This window comes from Culex pipiens, chromosome 3, assembly GCF_016801865.2.
Source record: "Culex pipiens pallens isolate TS chromosome 3, TS_CPP_V2, whole genome shotgun sequence".
NCBI classification, from domain to species: domain Eukaryota; kingdom Metazoa; phylum Arthropoda; class Insecta; order Diptera; family Culicidae; genus Culex; species Culex pipiens.
In genome coordinates, this window is record NC_068939.1 from 96,358,129 (window position 1) to 96,381,450 (window position 23,322).

General features: G+C 39.9%; 2 protein-coding genes across 3 annotated transcripts in view; both read right to left on the bottom strand.

Moving 5' to 3' along the window:
- LOC120417471 (aldehyde dehydrogenase, dimeric NADP-preferring-like) overlaps positions 1 to 23,322 on the bottom strand; it is a 305,803-nt gene that overhangs the window by 248,221 nt on the left and 34,260 nt on the right. The window lies entirely within an intron of this gene.
- On the bottom strand, positions 8 to 23,096 carry LOC120417456 (aldehyde dehydrogenase, dimeric NADP-preferring). Of its 2 annotated transcripts, none has more exons than XM_039579514.2 (10): positions 22,990 to 23,096; positions 18,593 to 18,629; positions 18,467 to 18,525; positions 18,000 to 18,402; positions 10,464 to 10,858; positions 10,208 to 10,405; positions 9,972 to 10,087; positions 344 to 479; positions 125 to 275; positions 8 to 64 (listed from the first exon to the last, which is right to left on the bottom strand). In XM_039579514.2, the coding sequence occupies exons 2-10, from the start codon at positions 18,608 to 18,610 to the stop codon at positions 53 to 55; spliced, it is 1,488 nt and encodes a 495-aa protein (XP_039435448.1). In that variant the 5' UTR covers positions 18,611 to 18,629; positions 22,990 to 23,096; the 3' UTR covers positions 8 to 52. The 2 variants fall into 2 exon arrangements, with proteins under 2 accessions (XP_039435448.1, XP_039435447.1); XM_039579513.2 differs by lacking the exon at positions 9,972 to 10,087 and adding an exon at positions 9,730 to 9,845 and having other exon boundaries at positions 22,990 to 23,091.

A 23,322-nucleotide genomic window follows, 5' to 3' on the forward strand; every position in this document is an offset into this window, starting at 1 on the left:
CCAACTCGTCAACACGGCAACATTTTATTGAAATAAAAATAGTTTGTTTTGATTAATTTCGTCTCTGAAAAAATAAAAACACAAATTTAACAACAAAAAAATCATCACCCCACTAAAAACCAACCTCAGTGATGCACTGAACAATCAGCGCGGACGCCACGCCCACGCCGAACATGAGCGCGTACGGCAGGAATCGGATCGAGAAGCCCTGGCGCTTCTTGAGCAGCGTGCTCAGGAACGACAGCTTGCTGTCCGAGTACGGTGGGTAGCGGGAGCTGAGAAAAAAAAAATGGTTTGATTTTAGGTAAAAATCACTCAAGAAATTAAAGATTTGGCAACTTACGAGGCCAGCTTCTCCCCGAGCGCGTTAAAGTCCTTCATCAGGCAGGACTTTTTGTGGGTGAACGAATCGAAGCCGTACTTGCCGTGGTAGGCGCCCATTCCGCTCGGGCCGACGCCGCCGAACGGCAGGGATTCAACTGGGGAAGGGGTTTAAAAGAGATTTAAGTACGGTGTCATACATTGGTTCGATTGTCAGAGAGCTCATGAAAAGTTATCTTGAGAACCATGCACCCTGATAAAAGAATGATCTTTTCAATATTTTTGTCTCAATATATATATTATAATAAGTAAACTCAAACCCCGATGGTTTGACACCAACACCACTTTTTAGTTTGACACCCCTTTTACACGGAGTTCACACACACTATCAAGCGTTTGTTTTGATAGTGTGCGTGAGCGCCGTATAAAAATTGACAGTTCGTCACTTTTTAGTTTGACTTTGACCAACCAACGGGGTACAAACTAAAAAAGTGTCAAACGAAAAAGTGACCAACCACCGGGTGTTGAGTGCATCAAAATTCCCGGGAGTCTCAACCAAATTTCCCGGGAATTGAGAGGCTCAAAAATGGCAAATTTCCGGGAATTCCCGCTCGTCACCCTCTAGTTGGTGTAATCAATTATTGTCAACCAGTTCGTCAATTATCAAGAGAGACATTACAAAATTACATATTTTTTTAGATTCATTTGTATTAGATCAAAATTCCTTGAGTGGCTCCAGCAGCCATGGAATAATCATCATCAAAAGAAAATCATTGGGCGTCAAGAGAAAAAATCCGGAATCCGGAAAGGAATCTAAAAAAATCATCATCTTGATTTTTCAGCGGAACATCTTTTGCACTACTACACTTGCATGTGTAACGTCACAAGTCGAAAAATGAACTGTCACTTTTTGTAGATGGACAAAGAGTGTAAACAAAGCAAAATAAATAATTTTAAGTGGTGCTAACAAGGAAATTCAAAAAAAAAATCATCGACAGATTGATTTTTTGGAAAAGTACGGGAACGATTTTCTTTTGTGTGATTTGCCTCCTCCCAAAAATACTTTAAATAGAATAAAATATAGAGCATTTTAGAATTACGATAAATTTTCTTTGAAAATGATAGACGGCTTCACCTTTATTCAAAATTTAACTAAAAAACTAACTTAATCCACCTATGTGGTTGATGCCTTCCTCATTTTTAATATAAGTGGTTTGCCAGCTATTTTTTTTTTTAGATCCAGAAAAATAAGTACACAGATATAACTTAAGTGGTCATAGCTCGAGACAGGGTTGCCAGATCTTCAATGTTGTGGACTCGTTGGAAAAATCTCTCGATTACCTAACCAACGATGGGTCGGTTGATGGATCCGGACATCTTTTGCATAAATTTAATTGGAATCCGGCTTCAAAAAAGTACATTGTGGTATTTCTGTATTTGTTTATTTATATAAAACACCAGTTTCAACTTCACATCTTTATTCGTCCACTCCACGTTCAACTCTCTCTCTCTGCCTCTACACGCTAATCTCGTCCTCTCTAGATTCTACACTGTAAACTCGGACACCACATACATAAATATCACTTAAGTGGTCATAACTCGAGACAGGGTTGCCAGATCTTCAATGTTGTGGTTTCGTTGGAAAAGTCTTTCAATTACCTAACCAACGATGGGTCGGATGATGGATCCGGACATCTTTTGCATGCATATAAATGAGATCCGAATATATGTGAAAACACATTTTTATACATAACTTTTGAACTAGTTATCGAAACTTCAAACAATTCAATAGCGATGTATGTGACCCTATACCAAGTTGATTGCAACTGGTTTGGTCAAAATCGGTTCAGCCAGTGCTGAGAAAACTCAGTGAGAATTTTGGTCACATACATACATACACACACACATACACACACACATACACACACACATACACACACACACAGACATTTGTTCAGTTTTCGATTCTGAGTCGATATGTATACATGAAGGTGGGTCTTCGAGCTTTTAATAAAAAGTTCATTTTTAGAGCAGGATTATAGCCTTACCTCAGTGAGGAAGGCAAAACGTTACTTAATCCACCCTTAGGTGGTTGGTGCCTTCCTCTCATTCAAAGGGTAATGCTATCCAAAATAGACACGCTCGTGGGAAGGTCTTTAAATTACCTATCCAAAGATAGGTCGCATGATATATTTAGAATACGTTTTCATCTAAATATCTGAGAACTAGCCTCCAAACAGTGTATAAATAACTCTTAAGTGCTTATAACTTTTGATAGGGTTTTCAGATCTTCAATGTTTTGGACGCGTTGGAAAGGTCTTTTGATTACCTGTTCAACGACGGGTTGCATGATAGATCCGGACAACGTTTTCATCGTGATATTTGAGATCAGGCTTCCAAAAAGTGCATAAATAACACTTAATTGCTAATAACTTTTGATAGGGTTGTCAGATCTTCAATGTATTGGTCGCGTTGGAAAGGTCTTTTAAATACCTTTCTAAAAATGTATAACATGCTGGGGTTTCTTATAAAAACCACCCTTTTTACAATCTTCCGGACTTTAGTCAAAATCGTTATTTTAGCATAACTTTTGAAGTACTTTACTAAACTTCATAATTTTCAATAGGGACTTATGGGACCCCAAGACGAATCGAATGAGACCAAAACGGTCCAAATCGGTTAAGCCAGTGCTGAGATAATCGAGTGCATATTTTTTGGTGCACAGACCCACATCCCCCCACACACACACACACACACACACACACACACACACACACACACACACAGACATCCCGTGAACCGTGGGGACAGGTGAGGGTCCCTGCGGAGCTCAGCTGCCAGCTACCGGGCGGGTTGCAGTAGGCGGATAGCTGTCGGCGATTGCATACATTCATTGCATCGCCCCCGGACCAGCAGCGGGAGGATGGCTAGGACGTGGCGGAATTGAACAAGGGCACTGTTTAATTTCTTCGAAAAAACCACATGGGTCCGTAAACACCTCTGTCAAGCGATCGAACGCCGCTATAAGTGTTTTAGCCCAAAACCTCACCAAACCCCGAATCCAAGATGTGATGCGACCCGTGTCGAGGGATGCATGGCTGGGGGGGTTCAACAAATTCCCAGTCGATAACGGAGCCTGTGGGGCACAGGGGCGAACCCCACACGTAATTTGCCCTTACTGCGTCACGGCAGGGCACTGGCGCAGCGGACCGTATTTCCCTAGCGACTCGTGGGATTCAAAATGAAGACAAGTGAAACAAACCAACAAAAGGGTCCCGATGCACCCCAAGCATCGGAAAACACGGAGGTAGAAGAGGACGCAAACGTCGAAATGGCAGGAGGCGAGTCAAACGGCGGCGACACAGCAGGCGGAGTGGCGAGCGCGTTCCGTGGAAGCGGGAAGGTGTTGAGATCCCCAGTGTTGAACCAGGCGGCTGCTTCGAGTCAGCAGATAGGAGTAATTGGAGAGGAGACTCCCAAGTCATCCTTGTTGAACTTCGCCGGCAGTACCCCTCAGGACGGAGTCCTGCTTGGAAGGACCGCGTTACAGGAGGCCAGGAGGAGGGTCAACGAACTCTTTGATTTCATCAAGGACAAAAACAACGTCCACACCAGAATCAAGCAGATGGTGAATGGAGTCAAGGCAGCCATGAATGCCGCAGAGCGCGAAAACAACTCGCTGGTGGTGACGCGGAATTCACTGAAGCTCAGAGCTGAAAGAGCCGAAGAAACGCTGAATGCAAAACTGGAGGAGGAAGCGCTACGGGAGAAAGAACCGAAAACGCCGCCCGGCCCAAGCTCTAAAAGGGACAGGGAAACGCCTGGAGAGGAGGAGGACGCAAAGAAGCAGAAGCAGGGGAATGGAGACAGTCCGGACCCGGCGAAGGAACCAGAACCAGACCCAGGGAAGGAGGAGGAATGGGAGAAGGTCAAGAAGAAGAAGCGGAAGAAAAAAGGGAAGCAGAACGAGGACACCCAAAAACCCAAGTTTCGCAGGGAGCGTAACAAAGGCGAGGCTTTGGTGGTCGAGGTGAAGGAAGGTGTTTCGTACGCAGACCTCCTCCGGAAAGTACGAACCGATCCGGAACTCAAGGAGCTTGGCGAGAACGTGGTTAAAACCAGGCGCACCCAAACCGGAGCGATGCTTTTTGAGCTGAAGAAGGATCCCGCGGTCAAGAGCTCAGCTTTTAAGTCCCTCGTCGAGAAAGCCGTAGGCTACGAGTCGAAGGTAAGAGCGCTATCACCGGAGACAACGATCGAGTGCAGGAACCTGGACGAGATCACGACGGAGGAAGAGCTGGAAGATGCGCTGATCGTTCTTCTGGATGACCGTACGACACCGATGGCAATCCGGTTGAGGAAAGCCTACGGCGGCACGCAAATTGCGTCGATCCGACTATCGACGCCTTCGGCGTCTAAGCTGCTGGAAACCGGCAAGGTCAAAGTAGGGTGGTCGGTGTGCCCACTGAGGCCTGTTCCTCGAGTGACCCAGCAGATGACGAGGTGTTTCCGCTGTATGGGCTTCGGCCACCAGGCGAGAAATTGCGACGGTCCCGATCGAACCAACAGTTGCAGAAGGTGTGGTAGAGAAGGCCACATGGCAAGAGACTGCAAAAATCAGCCGAAGTGCGTGCTCTGTAAAGAAGGCGACGGCAATAGCCATGCGACGGGTGGCTTTAATTGCCCGGTGTACAAGAAGCTGGCCTCGGGCAAAAAGTAATGGAGGTGTCCCAGGTGAACCTCAATCACTGCGACACTGCACAGCAACTGCTGTGGCAGTCGACCGCGGAGACGGGGTGTGACGTGGCAATTATTGCAGAACCGTACCGAGTTCCACACGACAACGGAAACTGGGCCGCGGATACAGCAAGAATGGCGGCGATACACGTGATGGGGCGGTACCCCATACAGGAAGTGGTCTCGAGGGCGTTTGAAGGATTCGTGATCGCCAAAGTAAACGGAACCTTCTTCTGTAGCTGCTATGCTCCCCCAAGATGGACCTTGGAGCAGTTTCAGCAGATGCTGGATAGTCTGACCGATGAACTGATCGGACGAAGGCCGATCGTTATCGGAGGTGACTTCAACGCCTGGGCGGTCGAGTGGGGTAGCAGATGCACCAATGCTAGGGGGCATAGCCTAATGGAAGCTCTGGCAAAGCTAGACGTTAGGCTGGCGAATCGCGGAACCAGCAGTACCTTCCGCAAAGACGGTCGTGAGTCCATTATCGACGTTACGTTCTGTAGCCCGCGACTGGCGGCCGACATGAACTGGAGGGTGAGTGAGGACTATACCCATAGCGATCACCAAGCGATCCGGTACAGCATCGGGAGACGAGCCCCTGTACCAGATAGGAGCAGCCGGTCCTACGGAAGGAAATGGAAGCTGCAGTACTTCGACGAGGGTCTCTTCGTGGAAGCGCTCCATTGGTGTGATGGTCCCCAAGACTTGAGTGCCGACGTGCTAACAGCACAACTGGTGACAGCATGCGACACAACCATGCCGCGGAGACTGGAGCCAAGGAACTGTCGTCGTCCAGCCTACTGGTGGAATGAAGAACTCGGTACCCTTCGGGCAAGTTGCCTCAGCGCCAGAAGACGAGTCCAGAGAGCAAGATCCGAAGCAACTAGAGAGGAGTGCAGAGAGGAGTACCGGTCTGCAAAGGCCGCGCTCAAGAAAGCGATCAAATGCAGCAAGACAAACTGCTTCAAGGAGTTATGCCAAGACGCTGATGCAAACCCTTGGGGGAGCGCATATCGTGTAGCGATGGCGAAGATCAGAGGCCCATCGATGGTGGCTGAAACGTGTCCCGACAAGCTGAAGGTCATTGTGGAAGGGCTCTTCCCAAGAAATGACCCAACGACATGGCCTCCTACACCGTACAACGACGAAGGGGGTAGCAGCGCCGAAGGTCATCTGATCACCAACGAGGAACTTGTGGCAGTAGCGAAGAGATTGAAGGTGAAGAAAGCTCCCGGCCCGGATGGAATCCCGAATTTCGCCCTGAAATCGGCGGTTCTAGCATTCCCGGACAGGTTTCGAACAGTCCTGCAGAAATGCCTGGACGAAGGACACTTCCCCGACCCGTGGAAGGTTCAAAAGCTCGTGTTGCTGCCGAAGCCAGGCAAACCACCGGGGGACCCATCATCGTATAGGCCTATATGTTTGCTGGACACCCTCGGAAAGCTTCTGGAACGGATCATCCTTAACCGGCTGACCAAGTACACGGAGAGCGAGCATGGCTTAGCAGCGAGGCAGTTCGGCTTCCGTAAAGGGAGATCCACGGTGGACGCCATCCGGAAAGTGGTCGAGAAAGCCGACGAAGCGCGGAGGAAAAAACGCAGGGGGAACCGTTGCTGCGCAATAGTCACGATTGACGTCAAGAACGCGTTCAACAGTGCGAGCTGGGCGGCCATAGCAGCAGCGCTGCACAAAATGAAGGTGCCTGACTATTTGTGCAGGATCTTGAAGAGCTACTTCGAGAACCGCGTGCTGGTCTACGACACTGCCGATGGACAAAAAACCGTTGTTGTTACCGCGGGAGTTCCGCAGGGATCCATTCTGGGTTCAGCACTGTGGAATGGAATGTATGACGGAGTGTTGACACTGGGACTACCCAACGGCGTAGAGATTGTTGGCTTTGCAGACGACATAGTGCTGACGGTAACCGGCGAAAATGTCGAGGAGGTCGAAGTGCTGGCTATGGAGGCAATCGCAATGATCGAGAACTGGATGCTCGAGGTGAAGCTGCGGATCGCTCACCACAAGACGGAGATGGTGCTGGTTAGTAACCACAAGAAGGTGCAGCAGGCCCAGATTCACGTTGGAGAACACGTCGTGCACTCGAAGAGAGCGCTCAAGTACCTCGGGGTGATGGTGGATGACCGGCTGAACTTCAACAGCCACGTCGATTACGCCTGCGAGAAGGCGGCTAAGGCGATCATGGCACTGTCGAGGATGATGCCGAACAACGCTGGACCCAGGAGCAGTAGGCGCCGCCTCTTGGCAAGTGTCGCGACGTCCATACTTAGGTACGGCGGACCGGTATGGTGGACGGCGCTGGGGACGAAGCGAAATCGAGCGCTGCTCGACAGAACGCAGAGACTGATGGCCATGCGGGTTGCAAGCGCGTACAGGACCATTTCGTCGGAAGCAGTTGGCGTCATAGCCGGAATGATCCCCATCGGCATCACACTGGAGGAGGACACCGTGCGCTACACCCGGAGAGGCACGAGAGGTATCCGGGAAGCTGCGAGAGCCGAATCGCTGGCAAGGTGGCAACGTGAGTGGGACACCACGGAGAAAGGCAGATGGACGCATCGGCTTATCCCGTCCGTATCCACGTGGGTGAGCAGAAGGCATGGAGAGGTCACCTTCCACCTCACACAGTTCCTGTCGGGCCATGGCTGCTTCAGGAAGTACCTGCACAGGTTTGGACATGCAGAGTCTCCTCTCTGTCCGGACTGCGTCGATTGCGAGGAAACACCGGAGCACGTGGTGTTCGCCTGCCCTCGCTTCGAGGCAGCGCGAAGCGAAATGCTGGCCATTATCGGAGCGGACACCAGCCCGGATAATGTGGTGCGAAGAATGTGCAGCGACATCGCCAAGTGGAATGCGGTCGTCGGAGCGGTGACGCAGATCACTTCGGCTCTCCAGCGGAAATGGAGAGACGATCAGAGGAGGAACGACTAGGAGCCTAGTCGAAAACCCACGAGTGTGGCTGTGAAGGAGAGCACGTTATGATGGTCGGCTCTACCAAATCGGTACACGTCTCGATGGTCACAGGAGTCGAGAACCCACGAGTGTGGCTGTGAAGGAGAGCACGTTATGACGGTTGGCTCTACCAAATCGGTACACGTCTCGATGGTCCAAGGAGAGGGCTGCATATGACTAGCCGATCAAAAGCAACGCGATTCTTGGGCGCGGTTAAACCCTCGCATGGACTCATATGTATGTAGGACAGGAAATGGTTCTAGCACCCGGCATGGATCCTGTAAGTAGACTAGTGCAGAAAATGCAACGCCTCCCCCCGAAGTTATACCGAAAGGTGGTCCCGGGGGGACAAGGTCACGGCGTTCAAGGACTGGTTTAGTGGGTCGGGAAAACTCTTTTTTTGTTTTCCCAACCCCACACTACCTGAGGAATGAATTCTCAGGTGTCTGGTAGCAGATTCCGACCTTGTAAAAAAAAAAAAAAAAAACACACACAGACATTTGCTCAGAATTCGATTCTGAGTCGATAGGTATACATGAAGGTGGGTCTAGGAGGTCTAATTGAGAAGTTCAGTTTTCGAGTGATTTTATAGCCTTTCCTCAGTAAGGTGAGTGGTATGGTAGAAATGCGACATTGTTCTTTTTTAATTTCTAAAATCACGGTTTAAAAAACAAAAGCATCACCCAGACATGCATCGGCAATTTCCTTATGAAAACTAAGAGCTGTCAATGTCCCTGCGAAATATGTTGGCTGACATCGGGCGGAAGGCCTTAAATTTTCGACTAGAAAACCTTATTTCAAGTTATGCTTGTTAGGGGAACAGCATCTATTTCCAGCGTGCCTCTAATGTTGCCATATCAGCATTTTGACATTCGCTCAAAGCTCATTAAAAGCGTTTTTAACTGAAACCGAGTGATAAATAGCTCCATAAGAAGTGAGCCAGCAAGTTTCTATCAAACGTTTTGCAAATTTAGTTGTTTAAATAGCGGAAATCAGCTATTTTGATGGAGTTAGGAGTGAAAGCTTAACCTGCCAAACATACGAGATTTCCCCTACTCATGAAAATTCCTTGTTTTAAACTTGACTAGTTCCTCTAGAAGAAGAGTTAGAGCGGATGCATGTCTGCCATCACCGCCTAATATTTCCGTGGTAACAGTTCAATAGGGCGAATCTGCGATTGTAAACAAGCAGTCCATCCTTTTTGCTCAAGTGACAGTTCACGTCAAGTAAGAGGGGGATAGACTGCTTGTTTACAATCGCAGATACGCCCTAATGAACTGTTACTACCGTCAACTGGGGCAAATTGGGACACATGTGGCGAATTGGGACAGCAGTTTTAACCATGTTTTGATTTCTCAAAAAAATGTGTAAATCCATTTCCAAATTTAAAACCTTTAAGTGCTCTAAACACTGCTGTCCCTATTCAGACTGTCGTCCCGATTCGCCCCAGATGGCGGTACGGATTTTTGCCCTTGCTTTACCGTACCGTCATCTGGGTCGAATTGGAACAGCTGTTTTAGCCTGGTTAGTGCACAATATTTGGAAATTTTTGCCTGGTTTCGGTTAGAGCAGACACAGAACAACAAAAATAGCGCATCGACTGACAATTTTCAAGATTAAGACGGTAGTTGAAATGTTGTCATTTTTGGTCATCTTTTAAAATATACCAGAACTAAGATAATCTAAACCCAAACCAACCTGCAAAGTGTCCCAAAGTATCGTTGACACAGATTCCACCACAAGATGTGTTAGCAATAAGTGCATCCCTGGCAGCTTCGTTCTTACTAAAAATGTACATTGCTAGCGGTTTGTCTCTATAGAGTGAGCAAGCAAAAAGAAAATGTTTAGTACCAACAACCAATAACTCATTAAATTAACAAACACCAGAAAAACCGAACAAAATCACACATGAGTTTGGAATAAAAATAAATCAAACTTACCTGTATACTGCATAATGGTATCGTTGAGACACATGCTTCCGGAAGTGGTACGATGAATGAACAGCTCTTGAGTCGTTGCGTCTTGGGTGAAAATGTACACGACAAGTGCTTGTGATCTAACGGACACAAGCGAACAATGAGGACAAATTCCCAAACGAAATGATAATTATGAATAGGATAGACAAATACACAGACGAAAAGACATCGATTGAAATTTGGACATCTCAACAAAATACCTGGCATTTATGAAGTTGATAGCCTCCTGGGGGCTCTCCACGGTCAGGATCGGCAAAATGGGACCAAATATTTCATCCTGCATCACCGGATCACCCGCCTTGACATCGATCAGGACGGTCGGGGCAATGTACTTTTCGCTGGCATCCATGTCCCCTCCGATCGCCACGTTTGCCCCCTTGATCATGGAGCTGAGACGTCTACAAGACATAAGCGATAAGATACATTCAACTTGCACCAGAAAAAGAGCCAGCTTACTGAAAATGTTGCTGATTGATAATGCGACACAGATCTGGACTGTCTTTGGCATTTTCGCCGTACCACTCCTTCAGTACCGAGCGAGCTTCCTCCAGAAACTGCTTCTGGACCGACTTGGAACACAGCACGTAGTCCGGCGCGATACAGGTCTGACCCGCGTTGATGAACTTGCCCCACAGGATTCGCTTGGTGGCGATCGCAATGTCTGCCGTGCTGTCGATGTAGCAAGGACTCTTTCCGCCCAGTTCCAGCGTGCACGGCGTCAGGTTCTCGTTGCAAGCCTGATGCACAATTCGTCCCACGCGTCCCGACCCGGTGTAGAAGATGTAGTCAAACTTTTGCTTCAGCAGTTCGGAGGTCTCTTTGACGCCGCCTTCCACCACGCGGTAGCAATCCTATAGGTGAAAAGTAAAAAAAAATAATTTAAAATTTTATAATAAAACATAGATTAATAGAAGAGTATTGTTCTAGAATTTCATTTTGCGCGATTTTCTCTTTTGGAAGATGGCATATTAGCCGTTTGATTTTCGCATCGAAAGTCAAAACATACAGTATGTAAAAAAGTATTTACACCCCTTGGGCACTATGCACATTTTGTGATGAAACATGTAAAAAATTTAAAGTTTGACGTTTTGTTCAAAAACTCATGCCAAACATTTTGCTACAAAAAGCTCATAAAAAGATGATTTCTATATAAAAAGTTATATAACAAATACTATTACAAAAATAAAAAGGTGCAAAAAAAGTTTGTAGGGGAGAGTGGGGAGACTTGATTCCCTTTTTTTGTATCGCACATAACTCTGTCAATTTCTCACAAAACTATGAACTTTTTGCATGAATTGAAAGCTTAAACATTCAACTATGTTTGGCTGATAAGGGTATTTCACCAGATAAACTCTTCGAATCATGCCAAGCGTTAAAAAAAAAAATTAAACCGGCATTTTCAAAATGTTGGGGGTAATTTGATCCCCCTGTAAACATTTTGAAGAAATCTTAAGCACAATGTTTCTTATTCATCCAAACTTTTAATTTTCTATAAGTAACAGCGATTTCACATTAAACCTGTACGTTTGTGTTCAAAATATAACAAGTTTAGCATGCAAAATATTCAAAAACTTAAAATTTTCTTTTTTAGTCCAAAATTGAGCATGTTTACAAAAGCTGGTAATTTTTGTTTACAAAACTTTTGAAAAATGTTTCAAACTGCAGTAAGTTATGTACAACTATACTTAAGGAAACTATGTACGAAAACTCAGCCCAATTATTTAATCTTGAGGCTGATTCCAGTGACTGTAAAAATGCAGGGATCAAGTCTCCCTAAACGCACTTTTTTAAACAATTGCTTGTAAAAATAGTATGACGATAAATTTAACGTCAAATGCGTAAGGGTTTTGGAGTTAATATGTTTATCAAACAATTCATGTATAAAAAATATTTTTTTGAATAATTTTTGAGTGTTTTCAATACTTATCAAAACAAAGAAAAAAGATCTCTTGTAAGTTTTTTGCAGCACTTTTTAGAAATATGTGTGTAACTCAATCTTAACATTTTTTAATTTTTTTCTTTGTGTTCTACAATGAATTTTAGTCAATTCCGCACAACTTTCTAGAACAAAGCTAAATGTTTTACCCACATGCTGACGAGATACAGGCTTGGGATCAAGTGTCCCCGGGGATCGATTCTCCCCACTCTCCCCTACACCTTTCGAAAAATTAACATAAATAATGTTATTTGTTGACGAATCACCATAAATCCAGTCTCCCAACTCCAAATAGGCATCCTTGACTGATTAAAAAAATAATTTGGATTGAATATAAAGTTTACTAACTACTTAGTATAAAAGTTTATATAACTCTGGAAATTCTATATAAAACTTATCTAAATTTAATTTTGCAAACTATTAATTCAACTAAATGTCAATATATTACCATAGAATTGCTAAATAAACATTTTGGAGTGGGTATAACACTATTTTGGGGGTATTTGTATCGATAGAATAGATTTTTCGTTGGAATTTCGTACCAACCCGGAATTACGTCGTAGGAAAATCCGCCGGCATCCGAGCCGGTCCACGATTCCCAAGTCAACCTATGTGGCATCGGAAAGGGCATAAAATTTCCGATCTTTTGATACCCATACATCTAGGTTTTCTTTAAAACCTACGTTTTTAAATATCTGGGCAAAAAGTAAGTTTGATCCACGAGAACAAAAATTCCGAAATTCCATACATTTTTGGCAGGTTGCTCAAACGAAACTATAACAACATTTTTGCTTAGGGGTGTAAATACTTTTTTTACATACTGTAACACTATTTTAGAGAAATTCAAGTTTCAGAAACTACTCATTCTTGACATTTCCGATTACTATAATAGTAATTTGAAGATTTTCAAGACATATTAATAAAAAAGAATAGAAAACATTGATGAATATTTTTTTACTTTGAATATCGAACCTATAGTTGCTAAATAGATACAAATGATGTACAAATTTTAATGTCCATGGTATGTTTAAACATTAACTTATCAAAAAATCAAAATATTTTACAAAACCTAAAAACTTATTGCTCTTAAACGGTGTGCTTAAAAAATAAGGGCATTTTCGATTGTAAATTTGATTTTGCATTTGCATATCTTCGTTATTTTCCATATTTTCCAGATAATACCAGATTTTGCACCATCCCAAACTCTAGCACTAAAGATGCCTTTTGTAAGTCCACTAAACTGTTTCCGTCAACATAAATGTCCCATATGAGCAATTCTCTACCAAAACCGGAAATGGATTTTATTTGTATTTTTGATTTGGCTCAAACTTTGTGGGGGCCTTCCCTATACCCAAATATGCTATTTTGTGTCATTGGTTCACCCATACAAGTCTCCATACAATTTTGGCAGCTGTCCATACAAAAATGGTATGTAAATATTCAAACAGCTGTAACTTTTGAGTGAATTTTTTGATCAATTTGGTGTCTTCGGCAAAGTTGTAGGTATTGCTGAAAACTTTTGAGAAAAAAAATAGGTACACGGAAAAAAAAATTGAGGATTTTTTTATCAACTTTTTTTTTACTAAAACTCAATTTCCCAAAATACGTATTTTTTGATTTTCGAGATTTTTTGATATGTTTTAGGAGACAAAAATCCGCAACTTTTGAGCCATAGAGAAACATGGTCAAAAAATCTGCCACCGAGTTATGAATTTTTGAAAAAATAGTGATTTTTGGAAAAAATCGAAGTTTCATGCAAAAACAAGTTTGACATTATTTTTTAATGCAAAATTGAATTTGCAATCGAAAAGTACTTTACATATTTTTTGATAAAGGGCTCCGTTTTCTAGATATAGCCACCGAAAGTTTGATTTTAGCGAAATATTTGCAGTTTTTCAATTTTTAAAAATAGTGACCAAAAAATCAAGACTAACATTTTAAAAGGGCCAAACATTGAATATTACGCCCATTTAAAATGCTAGTCTTGATTTAAAAATTTTCATAATATTTTTTTCGAAAAGATCGGAAAATTTCACGATTGTTTCATGTATTAACATTGAAAATCGGACCATTAGTTGTTGAGATATCGTCAGTAGAAAATGGTGGGCTGTTTGGGTGAGACTTAGAAAACTTCAATTTTCGTATTTCTTTTTCTTTAAGCCGCTGTATCTCAGCAACCAAAGGTCCAATCTTCAATGTCTCTTAGACAATTTTATAGCAAATTTTCTGAACTTTTCAGAAAATATATTTTTAGAAATGGTCACTCATGGTCACTATTTTTAAAAATTGAAAAACTGCAAATATTTCGCTAAAATCAAACTTTCGGTGGCTATATCTAGAAAACGGAGCCCTTTATCAAAAAATATGTAAAGTACTTTTCGATTGTAAATTCAATTTTGCATTAAAAAATAATGTTAAACTTGTGTTTGCATGAAACTTCGATTTTTTCCAAAAATCACTATTTTTTCAAAAATTCATAACTCGGCGGCAGATTTTTTGACCATGTTTCTCTATGGCTCAAAAGTTGCGGAATTTTTGTCCCCTAAAACATATCAAAAAATCTCGAAAATCAAAAAATACGCATTTTGGAAAATTGAGTTTTAGTGAAAAAAAAGTTGATAAAAAAATCCTCAAATTTTTTTTCCGTGTACCTATTTTTTTCTCAATAGTCCTCAACAATACCTACAACTTTGCCGAAGACACCAGATTGATCAGAAAATTCACTCAAAAGTTACAGTTGTTTGAATATTTACATACCATTTTTGTATGGACAGCTGCCAAAATTGTATGGAGACTTGTATGGGTGAACCAATGACACAAAATAGCATATTTGGTCATAGGGAAGGCCCCCACAAAGTTTGAGTCAAATCAAAAAATACAAAAAATAAAAATGGTCGAAATCGGCCGATTTCGTAGAGAGTTGCTCATATGCTAAAACAACAAGGTAAAATTGTCCCACCCATAAAGTAACGTGTTTGAAATTTGTGAAAAAGTGAGGTTTAACGAGTTTTTATTCTCGAAAGATCGCTTGCCTTAGAACCAGACTGTACCATTAACTCAACCGTGAGGAAAATGTACATGGGACATTTATGCGAAAAGGGGCCGCAAAGCACATTTGAAAAAAATCCAAATAAAAAAAATAAGTATTTTTTTAATTTTGCATTTTTAATGATCGTAGAAGGCGTCCTTCACTTTTGGGCCAATGACTGTCAATGATGGTTCTGAATTCAGGGTCCAGAAATAGTAAATTGAAATAAAAAAATAATCACTTTATGTAAAATGCTTCTACAAACAACACCAAGAAAACCATTTGAATGTTTTTCTAAAACAAACATGGCCGCCAAATGGCCGATCTGGAGTGATGCCTTTCAGAGCCTTAATTGTTTTATAGGTATAATTTTTCTGATATAGTTTTTTTTTAAATATTATTATACCAGCCCTATAATTTGTAAAGAGACTTGTTAGGAAAAACCAATGCACCAATGACAAAGTCTCATCGAAATGAAAAAAATACAAAATTAAAAATCTGATATTGTGATCAACATTCAACAACATTGTTTATAGTACCTTTTGAAAAATCTACATTTCTTGATTTTGATAAATTACTTTGCAATGACTTTTTTTACTCCAACATTCATTACGTAATGAATAATGAAACGTTCATTTTACAAGTATTGAAAAGCATTGAAAAATATCTATCAACAATACTTGGCTTAAGCAAATATTAAATGGATAAAAGTGGAAGATATAAATTAAAACAAGAGAGCATTTCTCTACGGAATCGGTCTTTTTTCTTTAATTTTAATTTTTGTATCTTTTAATCCGGCTCAAACTTTTTTGGTGCCTTCGCTGCCGTTCTAAGCATAATTGTCCCATGTAATTTTTTTGACGATTTTGACCTTTTGAAATTTTTAAGTTTAGTTTGTCGTATATTTTTCGAAATACTCATAAAATCTAGTACTTTGTTCGGAAACTCATCAAAAACAACACTAAGTCTGTTTGTCCCATCGTTACACTTCTACGCATAATTGTCCCACCAAGTATTTTCTTTCACGGAATCATTAGTTATACGAAGCATTGAGTCTTGTTTACATACTGAGCAGTTCTCTCAGATTTCGGTCATTCGATTTTTTTTCTATTTTTTAATCCGACTGAACTTTTTTGGTGCCTTCGGTATGCCCAAAGAAGCCATTTTGCATCATTAGTTTGTCCATATAATTTTCCATACAAATTTGGCAGCTGTCCATACAAAAATGGTGTATGAAAATTCAAAAATCTGTATCTTTTGAAGGAAGTTTTTGATCGATTTGGTGTCTTCGGCAAAGTTGTAGGTATGGATATGGACTACACTGAAAAAAAAAGATTTTTTCTTTAACTTTTTGTCACTAAAACTTGATTTGCAAAAAAACACTATTTTTATTTTTTTATATGTTTTAGAGGACATCAAATGCCAATTTTTCAGAAATTTCCAGGTTGTGCAAAAATCTTTGAGTGAGTTATGAATTTTTGAATCAATACTGATTTTTTCAAAAAATCGAAAAATTGATCGCAAAAATTTTTCAACTTCATTTTTCGATTTAAAATCAAATTTGCAATCAAAAAGTACTTTAGAGAAATTTTGATAAAGTGCACCGTTGTCAAGTTAAATCCATTTTTAGGTGACTTTTTTGAAAATAGTCGAAGTTTTTCATTTTTTAAAATTAGTGCACATGTTTGCTCACTTTTGACAAAAATATTTTTGAAAAGCTGAGAAAATTCTCTAAATTTTTCACTTTTGAACTTTGTTGATACGACCCTGAGTTGCTGAGATATTGCCATGCAAAAGTTTAAAAACAGGAAAATTGATGTTTTCTAAGTCCCGCCCAAACAACACACCATTATCTAATGTCGATATCTCAGCAACTAATGGTCCAATTTTCAATGTTAAAATATGAAACATTCGTGAAATTTTCCGATCGTTTCGAAAAAAATATTTTCAAATTTTTTAAACCAAGACTAACATTTCAAAAAAGCCAAACATTCAATATTACGCCCTTTGCATGGCAATATCTCAGCAACTAAGAGCCGTATCAACAAAGTTCAAAGAAGCAAAATATAGAGAATTTTCTCAGCTTTTTAATTTTTTTTTTCAAAACTGAGTAAACATGGGCCCTAATTAAAAAAAAAATGAATAACTGCGACTATTTTGAAAAAAAAGTTACCTGAAAATTGCTATAACTTGGAAACGGCTCACTATTTAAAAATTTCAGTAAAGTACTTTTTGATTGCAAATTCGATTTTACATCAAAAAATGAAATTGAAAAAACTTTTGCAACCAATATTTTGATTTTTTGAAAAAAATTGCATTGATTCAAAAAATCATAACTCGGTCAAAGATGTTTTGCCCATTCTAAAAATTTCTAAAAAGTTGGCATTTGATGTCTTCTTAAACATATCAGAAAATTAAAAATTAAAAATAGTTTTTTTGCAAATCAAGTTTTAGTGAAATTTTTTTTTAAAAAAATCACCCCATTTTATTACCGTGTATCATTTTTTTCAGTGTAGTCCATATCCATACCTACATCTTTGCCGAAGACACCAAATAGGTCAAAAAATTCCTTCAAAAGATACAGAATTTTGAATTTTCACATATCATTTTTGCATGGACAGCTGTCAAAATGGTATGGAAAATTATATGGACGAACTAAAAATGCAAAATGGCTTCTTTGGGCATACCGAAGGCACCAAAAAAGTTTCAGCCGGATTAAAAATTACAAAAAAAAAATCGAATGACCGAAATCTCAGAGAATTGCTCAATAATAGTTCATTTTAAAGGAATAAAGCTCCAACAAAACAACTTCCACACTCCACTAAAACTACACAGTTTAAGCGACGGTTTAAGTTTGGATAGTTGATAAATTTAATATTCCTTATTTTTCGATATAACTTTTTTACCTCATTTTATGCGAAATAAGTAAAAATGCAGATGTAAATCACATTTCTAGCGAACTTAATTTTTCTAACACAAAATATGTCAACATTTCAGGATGAATTATTTGCATGATTGTTGAGCTCACCTGATCCAGATACTTGGGAATCGTTTCGGCGATAAACCGCGACGTAGCAGGGGCCACCTCGCTGGGCTTAATCAGCACACAGTTCCCCGCGGCAATGGCCGCCGCAACCGGAACCAGCGTAACCTGCAGCGGATAGTTCCAGGCCCCCATGACCAGCACCACACCGTACGGATCTTTGTAGATAAACACACCGTCCATCATGTTGACCATCGTTTTCTCCGGCCTGTCCGGTTTGACCCAATCGCGCAGCTTAAAAATCGTGCTGCGAAGGTCATTCATGAGAAATTCGATTTCCATCAGGTAAGCTTCCTGCTTGTGCTTCCTCAGGTCAGCTGCCAAAGCACGAGCCATTTCGGCGTGATTTTCTTCGTACATTCGAAGCAGATTTTGTAGCTGCTTCTCTCTAGGGGGTGAAAATTGCAATTGCAGTTACATTGGTCAGATACTTGCTCAATTTGGTATTTTACCTGAATGCTACATCCCTGGTCCTTCCACTGCTGAAGGCGGTGTTAAGCTGTTGAACAATCTAAATTCAAAACAAAAATTTAATTGTAATTTTGTACTCTATCGGCTATAGGATATACTGCACTTACATCCGCAAAGTTACTCATGGTTCAATTGATGAATGATCTGCAATAAAAGAATAAACACAAAACAACGGTATTATACAACTAAGGAGTGTTAACTCGTCGAGGTGCAAACGTTCAATGAACCTAACAGTCTTCGATCGACCCATGTGCCCATCTGATGAGTTTTGCCGCTAAACTAGTTTCCAAATTTGAAACCAGAACCGATGACGACGCGAATGTGTGTCACACATACGATTATTTAGTATCAACAAAAATGTGTGTAACCTTGACCATGGCCGCGAAGCCACGAGACGTAAACAGAGTTTGTAGGCTGGTATCGGCAGATATTCTACATCACATGGTGCTAGCGATGGCTAGAGAGGGTAATGTGGCATTTTTGAGGTAAATTTTTTAAACGTAAACAAAAAAGAATGCCACTGAGCTGAAAATAGTCGTAAATAAACGTCCAGAAAGTCGTGGCCAACCGGAAGGCCGATCAACTAAACCAATCAGCGAAAATGAGAAGAAAGTTCTTTAAAAATAAGTGTTCAAAGAGTTTAACTAAACCCTTGTATTAACATTCCAACGCCCAAGCCTCCCAAAAAAGGTGGAACGGTAACTTCAACTCGCTGGTTCTCGGACCTAACTCAACCAATCAAGATGATTCTTCTTTCCAGTGATTTGTTAGGATGTTTAGATGATTCTAGAACTTTGCAGAACTTAATTTGATCAAATTTGTAATTTTTGCGATCAAAAACATCGTTCAAACTTTTTTTTTTCGCGTGTAAAAAGAAATTCGCCAAAAAATCCGCGGAAGCAGTCTCTTTAAAAAAGGCGGAACGATGTTTTCGGTCGCAGAAATTACAGATTTGTTCAAATTAAGTTTGGCAAAGTTCTAGAACCATCTAGACATCCTAACATATCACTGGAAAGAAGAATCATCTTGATTGGTTGAGTTAGGTCCGAGAACCAGCGAGTTGAAGTTACCGTTCCACCTTTTTTGGGAGGCTTGGGCGTCCGTGTAAGTTGGACATGCGTTGGGCGTTCCAGTGTTAAATTAAACCATTGTGTTTCCATTTCCATTCCATACTAGTATCGATATAAGTGGCAATAAAATTATTTATAACCAGAATTTGCATCTTAAAAACAATGTTCAGCTTTGAACCAAAACATAACCATAACCCTCAACTGGGGTGATTCGGGACAATAGCTTAAATGGTGATATCAGATTTTGGTGTATTTGAAATCAGTGCACGTATTATGTTGTTTTGTGTTGCTCAGCCATTTTTTTAAAACATGGCTAAAACAGCTGTCCCTTTTGCCCCATGTATCCTTATTTGATTCAGCTAACAATTAGTAATATATTCATAATCCCAAGTAAAAATATACATCTAGAGTTTTTTTTAAAAGGTCCAATAAACCAAATTTCCAGTTTTTGCTTTTGGGTGTTTTTTAAACCGCCTTGAGTCTGGGTCAGGGGTATCAAAAAAAACCCAAAAAGCAAAAACTGAAAATTTGGTTTATTGAACTTTTTCAAAAAAAAACTCCAGACATGAAATTATGGTTCAAAACTACGAACTTTTTTTTGTTTTGGAAAAAAAACAAGTTTCGGGGATTATTTAGGCTTTAAAGAACAAGCGTGCTCAATTTTGGCCAAATGGCATATTAGCCATTTTTTCGATGATGAGCATTGTATGACCTCTATAATTTTCATAAATGGGAAAAAATACGTGTTTTTTCAATAATTTGCAGTCTGAAATAGTGATGAGATAGAAATTTAGTGACAAAGGGACTTTTATTTGATTTAATGGTGTACTCGAAATTTCTAAAAAACGTAATTTTTAATTGTGTTTCTTGTAGAGCGTCCAATTTCCCGTCCCGGGAAAAAAATTCCCGGGAATTCCCGGGATTTCCTGGAAAAAAATATTTCCCGTTTCCCGGGAAATTTGTAAATTTCCCGGGAATTCCCGAAATTCAAGCGGAAGCATACATTTTCTTAACTTTTTGAACCAATATTTTGAAAATGATCTGAAAACAAATATTAAATGAAAAAAACTAAACATTATTTTGTTCAATTATTATAATTGTTCACATAAATGTCCCATATGCATTTTCTTCAATTTTGAGTTATAGATACAGTTTTGTTCAAAATCGTGTAATCTTTCAGAAAAGCCTATAACATCCAGCACTTTGTTCTAAAAATCAGGAGGAAATCCAGTTTTTTCGCGAAAAATTAACACGTAGCCTTATGTATGGGACAAACTTCAATCGCGTTTTTCTCAGCTTGCTGTTTTTGCATATGGGACATTTATGTGAACATGGGCAGTATACTCATTGTAAAGTTCATAAATGTATCAGATTATCAGAAATTTTTATATCAACATTAGTTCTGATGATATTAATTTCTGGAGCAACTGGAAAAAGATCTTGCAAAATGAAAATGATTTACTACAATGTAGGTATGATTTTTATAGAATTACTGGTGTAATTTCGTTTTAAGAATTTATAAACCCCTTACTGCTAAAGTAAAGTAGAGAGTTTGTTTTACATTATTGTTTACCATGATCAAATGAGATGTACGTACAATTTGAATCATTTTTTTGTGCCATGAAAAAACATTCAAACAAAGTCAATTATAAACCTGAAAATCATATGGCATAATAAAACCTTAAAAAATAATTTAAAAAAAGCTACTTTGAATGGTTTAAGAGGTGCTCAAAAAATAAGTAAAACAAACACGAGAAGTATGGCTTTAATGAAATAATAGAAAGCTGTACCATGTTTTTCAAGGGCTGAAGACAAGTTTGACTTGCTTAAGAAAAGATATTTGGCATAGAAAACATAATTTCTGCATGGTTTTTTTATTTAAAAAAAATGGGTCAAACCACACTCTCTCAAACTGGTCACAGAGGCAAGTTTACAAGAATTGTGATTTTGGAGTATGTATTCATTTTACTCACTGTCTAAACATTTTGATAAAAAATACTTCCCATTTAAAAAATACCTGAGATATTTTTTTGATTTATCGTAATTTGAAAAAAATATTCATTTTCTTGTAGCTGTATGATTTTTTACATGCAGTCAAGCAGTTAATTGATCTTCACACTTATTTTAACCATTAAAGTCGCTGTCCTATACAATTTTTTTTGCATAATATTAATCAGAACCAAGTTCAGAAACAATTTTCAATATATTTAAAATTTCCCGGGAATTCCCGGGATTTCCCGGGAAATTGGTTGAAAATTTCCCGTTTCCCGGAAAATTCGTAACCCCGGGAAATTGGACGCTCTAGTTTCTTGTTTATGTATCACTTTTTTGTAATTGTCTGCTCTACAAAAAAGTCCACGTGGTTTATGGATGGTCCCACAACATTGTAAAACATTGTAACACTCTAAAAAAAATCCCTGCAAAGTTTAAACAAAACACGAAATTTTTAAAAGAAATTATTTTTTCTAAATGAAAAAAATATCCTTCTGAGTTACTTCCGATACGAAAAGAACATTAAATTTCCCTTAAAATAAAAAAAATATAGTTGAATAACGAATAATGGCAGAGTATTTAAAAGTTGTTTACTCTTCTTGTTAACTCAAACCGTACTCCAAGCAATAGAGTATAACTTTATTTGAAAATAACGCCCTGACTGCAACGATAAGAATTTATCAGTCTTTTCACAATCAGATAAGATAAATTCTAAGATATTTTTAGCATGTAATTAAAATATGTCGATAGAGCCTTTTACTGATAACAGTAATTTTACTGATTGAATATCAAGCTAGTATTAAATGCATTTTGAACATTTTACCTAATACCTGAAATTTCCAGTTGAATCAATAAACTTTTTCAACCTCGACGATTTGAAATGATAATTTCTATCAACAACACAGTTATTTTTCTTAAAACAACATTTGCACAATGCATTTTACCACTCAAAAATGTGCTCCAGCCAACCAAGGCGGATTTGCTTTATTTCTTTTTTTTTTGCTTCGCGCTTCCAAGATGACTCGTACAGTCGCTTATCTCGCACCAGTACACTCGTCTAGATTAAGCCCAGACTTAACCTTTGGACGTTTTCACTAAGATTAACCTTCCGTTGGGTATTGATTTAGTTCATAAATGTTTTCTACCATAGCCAAACTGTAAAATCACTTGAACCGGTGACCTTAGAGGCCACGTATTTTGTTCGATCTTTTTTTTCAACTCACATTGCACCTTTGCACACACACCTTTTCTGTTTATTTTCCTTCTCTCTGACAAACACCTGAATTTTTTGCTTAAATAACGCTCCATCATTCACTACATTTGGTAAATTTAACCTCCAAATAGAGGACAAACTTGTTTAATTCATATGCGCCAAAATGAACTCATACCTCAAATTTGCCCCTTAAAAAAAGAAGCTTATTAGCTTTTAATTCCACACTTACTTAGGATCACTTGCAACTTAAAGGGGGAGCACGATCAAAATCTTGCCGGTCAAATCAAGTGTCAATTACCAACTGAAAGCGCGAGCGAACCAAACCGTCGCTATTAGGTGTATTGCCGAAATCGCGAATGAGCAGGCGAAAAATTTACGAACGTATCATTTTGCTTCTATAAAATTACGTTTATGCGAGCGTGATAAGCAGCCACGGTGAGACGGTGAGCGAGTTACTCCTACTCAGCGCCGTACCTAGGGGTTGGCGCAGTTGGCGACCGCCAAGGGCGCCAGCCCTTGGGGGGCGCCGAAAACGATGATGGTACAAATTTGTCATGTTATT

Excerpts from the sequence above, each read along its gene's own strand:
- LOC120417456 (XM_039579514.2), bottom strand. Across the intron at positions 10,088-10,207 it reads ATCAACTTCATAAATGCCAG|ATCACAAGCACTTGTCGTGT; the intron begins GTATTTTGTTGA and ends TGTGTCCGTTAG. Across the intron at positions 480-9,971 it reads TACCATTATGCAGTATACAG|TTGAATCCCTGCCGTTCGGC; the intron begins GTAAGTTTGATT and ends CCCCTTCCCCAG.